Source organism: Phocoena phocoena, chromosome 13 (assembly GCF_963924675.1).
Source record: "Phocoena phocoena chromosome 13, mPhoPho1.1, whole genome shotgun sequence".
Classification (NCBI taxonomy): domain Eukaryota; kingdom Metazoa; phylum Chordata; class Mammalia; order Artiodactyla; family Phocoenidae; genus Phocoena; species Phocoena phocoena.
The window spans coordinates 64881116-64885183 of NC_089231.1; the positions used below are offsets into that span (position 1 = coordinate 64881116).

The window sequence follows — 4068 nt, forward strand, 5'->3', positions numbered from 1 at the left end:
GTGGTGGCATAAAAACAAGAATGGGGGAGAGCACATGTGGTCAGGACATGTGGTCGAGGCTGCGGGCAGGACCCTCACCCTCCTCTGCCTCATGTCCCCAGCTGAGCCTTAGCAGGACCGTGGCCCTATTCTCAGCCCTGCCAGGCCCTGACTCAGAGCAGTTTTGATTCCCCTTGGCCCCGGCATCCCACCCACCTGTGCTCGGCAAGTCTTTGCAGTCCCAGAGGGATGAGAAGGTGGTGAGGCTCAGCAGGCAGGGCCGCTTGCCCCATCAGCCGCAGCCCCACCCCCAGCCAGGAGCATGCTTCTCTGGTCCTTGGAGAGGCCCCGTCTTGTGCGGTCATTGAGGGCGTGTTGCCAGCCCGGGTGCCCGTGCCCAGCTGTTCAGCTCCAGCAGGTGTGCACTGCTCTCGCCACACCTCCTAGCACCTCACACATAACAGGTGGACTGGGGCCCATCTCCACCCCCAGCTGATGCTGTGGCCAGGCCAGCCCCTCCCTCCCCGCAGGTTGTGAGGAGAAGAGTGTGGAGCAGTACACCCAACCTGGCACCAACTCAAAGAGTGATGCAGCTCTGCATCCTCTTCTGTAATGTGGAAGGGTCCCCACTCTGCCTGTGATGTGGGACCCAGGAGGATGGAACATGGGGGCCTCCTCACTGGGCCAGGCACCACAGGGTGACCCAGGCACAGCTACAGTCTAACTGAAGACCATGGACCCAGACCCCGCACCTTCAGTTGCTGGCAGGGCTGAGGGTCAGGACTGCTCTGCTCCCTGGAGCATGGCTGGGGCCCCATGGCACCCGGTACCCAGCCCAAGCCCCATACTGGGCAGGGGCAGAGCTCTGAAGGTTCTCGCTGTGAGATGTGGGGTGAGATGGGCCTGGCGTCTGGGCTGGGGCGGGGGTGGTGGTGGGCCTCGTGAGCACGTCCTAAGAATTTGTACTCCAGCCACTGCCCTTCATCCAGGAGTGGAACTTGCTGGACCCCAAGCAAGGAGACAGCTGGGCTTCACTGGAAGGCCCTGAACAAAGAGGAAGGCTCCAGGCCCAGCTGGCTTTGGAGACAAGTGGGCTCCACTGCTGAGGTGTGTGTTCAGGCCAACAGGAGGTGGCCCAAGCCCCCAGCTGGTGGGTGGGACACACCCTGCCTGCCTCAGCCCACTGGCCAGGCTGGCCACCTGCCTGGGAGAGGCCCGGGGAGGGGCCTTCACATGCCACCTGCCCACTGCTGAGCCCACTGCTGCTCCAAAGGTTTCACTACAATGTCAAGGTCCAATCCCATGGCGAATACTTCTGTCATCTGTGAACGTGACAGCTGGTGGCTGGAGGAGCCCTCGTGCTGGTGACGATCCAGGAATAAACCATGGGGACTGGTCATCTGATGCAAGTGAGCTGTGGGCCAGAGGAGGCTTCCGCGTCCTCAGTTGAAAATGGCAGGGGCAGAGCTTCCCAGAGGTCTCTGCCTCAGCCGTTGGACTCTGCTAAGGTGACACTTAAGGCTTTGGGCTCACAGAAAGGGCCTGCCCCCTTTCTGCATCTGGCCCCGTGGGTACTTAGCCCGTCCTTTAGCTGCTTAGCTGGAAAATGAGGCAAAGCTCCCCTTGCGGGTTGCTGGTGAGGGACAGGAGGGGCCTAGGGAGGCATCAGCTTGAGGGCCCCTCGGGCAGCAGCCACCACAGAATGGGCTCAGCATGACCAGCTAGCCCAGTCCTGGCCCCACCACCAAGATCTGACACCCCTCACTGAAGGCTGATGGAGGCACAGTCAGGGTGGGGATGAGAGCTCAAAGTTCTGCTGGGCAATTGTGGGTAGGTTCTGGACCCTCTCTGGGCCTCCCATCCTACCACCTGCTCTTGGTCTGAGAGAGCAGGTCAGGCTTGGTGGCCCTTGGTCAAGGCCAGCAGCACCTACCCTGCATGGAAAGGTGTGGCCGGCCGAGGCAGGAGGGCCAGTGCTGTGTGTGAAGAGGACGCAGGTCATTGTTTATTCGGGTGGGCCCTGGGCATGGCCCAGCCTCCAGGACAGGTAGCTGTGCTACAAGCCAGGGTTGCGGCGGGAATGCAGTCCTGCCAGAGGCCAGGAAGATGGGCCCCTGGGACTGGCCCTGGCCTTGGGTGGGGTCACTGCTGCAGGGGTCCTGGCTGCTCCTCAGGGAGGGGCAGGTAATTGGGGTCCTCCTCTGGGGCATCCAGTAACAGCTTCCTGTGGGGAGGGGCCCACGCTGAGCTTCAGCCAACAGGGGTTCCCCCGTGGGGTAGGGAACCATCTGGGGGGGAGTAGGGAGGGCTGTCATCTTAGCACTCACAGGAAGCCAGGGGTCAGCAGCAGCCTCTTGCCGCCAGGCTGGTTGGGGAAGACATCCTCCAGGAAATAGTAGATGTGGCCCACAACGATCCCTGTGGGAGAGCCACCAACTGCTGAAGCCACCCTCCACAGCCCAGAGCCCACGGCCAGTGCAGCCCTGAAGGCCCCAGAGCACGGGTGACCAATGTCCTACGCAGACTGCCAGCCCAGGGTGGGGCCGGGATTGGCCCAGAAGAGGGCAGGTCCTGGGAGGGGGTCAGGCCTGAGAACATGGGAGGAATGGGAGCCACGGAGCAGGAACCCTGACCCACCCATCCCCACCTGGGTCAGAACCTACACAAGCATCAGCAAGCAGGATACGCTGGCTTGTTTGAGGGGCTGGAAGAACAGGGTAGCCGTGAGGGCAGGAAGAGGCAGTGGGGACAGATGAGAGGTCCAGTGCAGGTGGACGGGGGGCTCTGGCCAAGCAGACCCTCAGGTCCCTGACAGCCTGCTTGGGGAAGGCTGGATGGACAGCAGGCTCACCCAGAAGGTCCACGAGGATTGAGTTGCCCAGCAGCATTGAGAAGCCCATGAGCGCCCAGGGCAGGAATGGCGCCTGGAAGGTGAGGAGGCCGAAGAAGTTGACCCTCACCCGTGGGCTGCGGCGGCTCCATACGTATACCAGCATGGCTGTGAGGGCCTGGCCCAGGAAGAAGAGGCTGCCCAAGAGCCCCAGCAGCTGGGCCAGAGTCAAGGCCTCATGCCCTGCCCAGGGCCCCTCTGACTTCCTAAACCCCTGGAACCCTCCTGCTGGCTGGTTTCCCTTCCCAATCTAAGGCCACGTTGTGGCCTCCAGGGGCCACCTGATCTGCACTGCCTCTCCACCTCACCCCAGGCTCCACCACTGTTCATCCTGGCCCCAGTTCCTCCTGGATACTGGCATTCAGGGCTCAGAGCGCCGGGTACCCCACCGTGTGGCATTTTGGGTACACCACTGGACCTAGCCCTGGCACCTGGAGCTGAGCACGTGATGCACGCTCAATACAGCCTAAACTGGAGGAAGCGACTCTGTCCCTCTCCAGCCGGCGCTCAAGCCGGGCCCCAGGGCCAACACAGGCTGGGCCCAGAGGTTCCAGAGCCCGTAAGGATACGATCATAAGGACACCCCCGAAGAGAAACATGAAGACGAAGTCGGCCGTGCGGCCGCGGAAGGAACCCTCCTCCAGCAGACGGCAGTAGCGAAACCTGCGGCGTCCGTATAGGAAGTGCCTCCCAGCGGAGCTCAGTTTCCCCGCTCCCGCTGCCCCACCCCCCACCCCCGCCTCCCAGGCCCGCGGAGGATACACGAAGAGCATGTTGAAGAAGAAGCTGAATCCCAGGGGCCCGAAGAAGAGGAAGTTGGTGACGAGCCTCCAGACCTGCATGGGGGTGGGCGGTCAGGCGCTGGGCGGGCGGGGCTGGGCTAGCAGGTGCAAGGGGCGGGGCGGCCTCACCTGGAACTTCCGGAACACGAGGTGCGGATTAAAGTAGAGCTGGAAAGGGCTGAGGAGTTCCAGCTGCTGCGGAACCAGGGGGCGTCAGGAGCTGCCCCCCGGCGGGGGCTGGGGGGGTGGTGGTCCAACCGTAACCATGGCAACCCCCAGGGCTGTAACCATGGCGATACCCACCCGCCCGCCCGCCCGGCTCACCACGGCGGCGGTGGTGAGGACGCAGGCTGCGGTGTAGGTCCGCGTCACCGCCGGCACCTGCAGGAACTCGGTCGCCATCCCCTGCCACGCCAT

At 63.2% G+C, this 4068-nt stretch overlaps 1 protein-coding gene across 1 annotated transcript; it reads right to left on the reverse strand.

Moving 5' to 3' along the window:
- Positions 1–2121: 2121 nt before the first annotated feature.
- Positions 2122–4068, reverse strand: DERL3 (derlin 3). Its single transcript, XM_065890116.1, has 7 exons — positions 3976–4068; positions 3781–3846; positions 3632–3705; positions 3439–3532; positions 2831–3026; positions 2307–2397; positions 2122–2203 (listed from the first exon to the last, which is right to left on the reverse strand). The coding sequence occupies exons 1-7, from the start codon at positions 4066–4068 to the stop codon at positions 2122–2124; spliced, it is 696 nt and encodes a 231-aa protein (XP_065746188.1).

What these genes read in the sequence shown, in the direction of transcription:
- DERL3 (XM_065890116.1), bottom strand. Translation starts at nt 4,068, where the DNA reads ATGGCGTGGCAGGGGATGGCGACCGAGTTCCTGCAGGTGCCGGCGGTG. An exon ending in TTCTTCAACATGCTCTTCGT is followed by an intron (nt 3,533 to 3,631) that starts GTATCCTCCGCG and finishes CGGACGCCGCAG; the next exon opens with GTTTCGCTACTGCCGTCTGC. An exon ending in AATCCTCGTGGACCTTCTGG is followed by an intron (nt 2,398 to 2,830) that starts GTGAGCCTGCTG and finishes GCTCTCCCACAG; the next exon opens with GGATCGTTGTGGGCCACATC.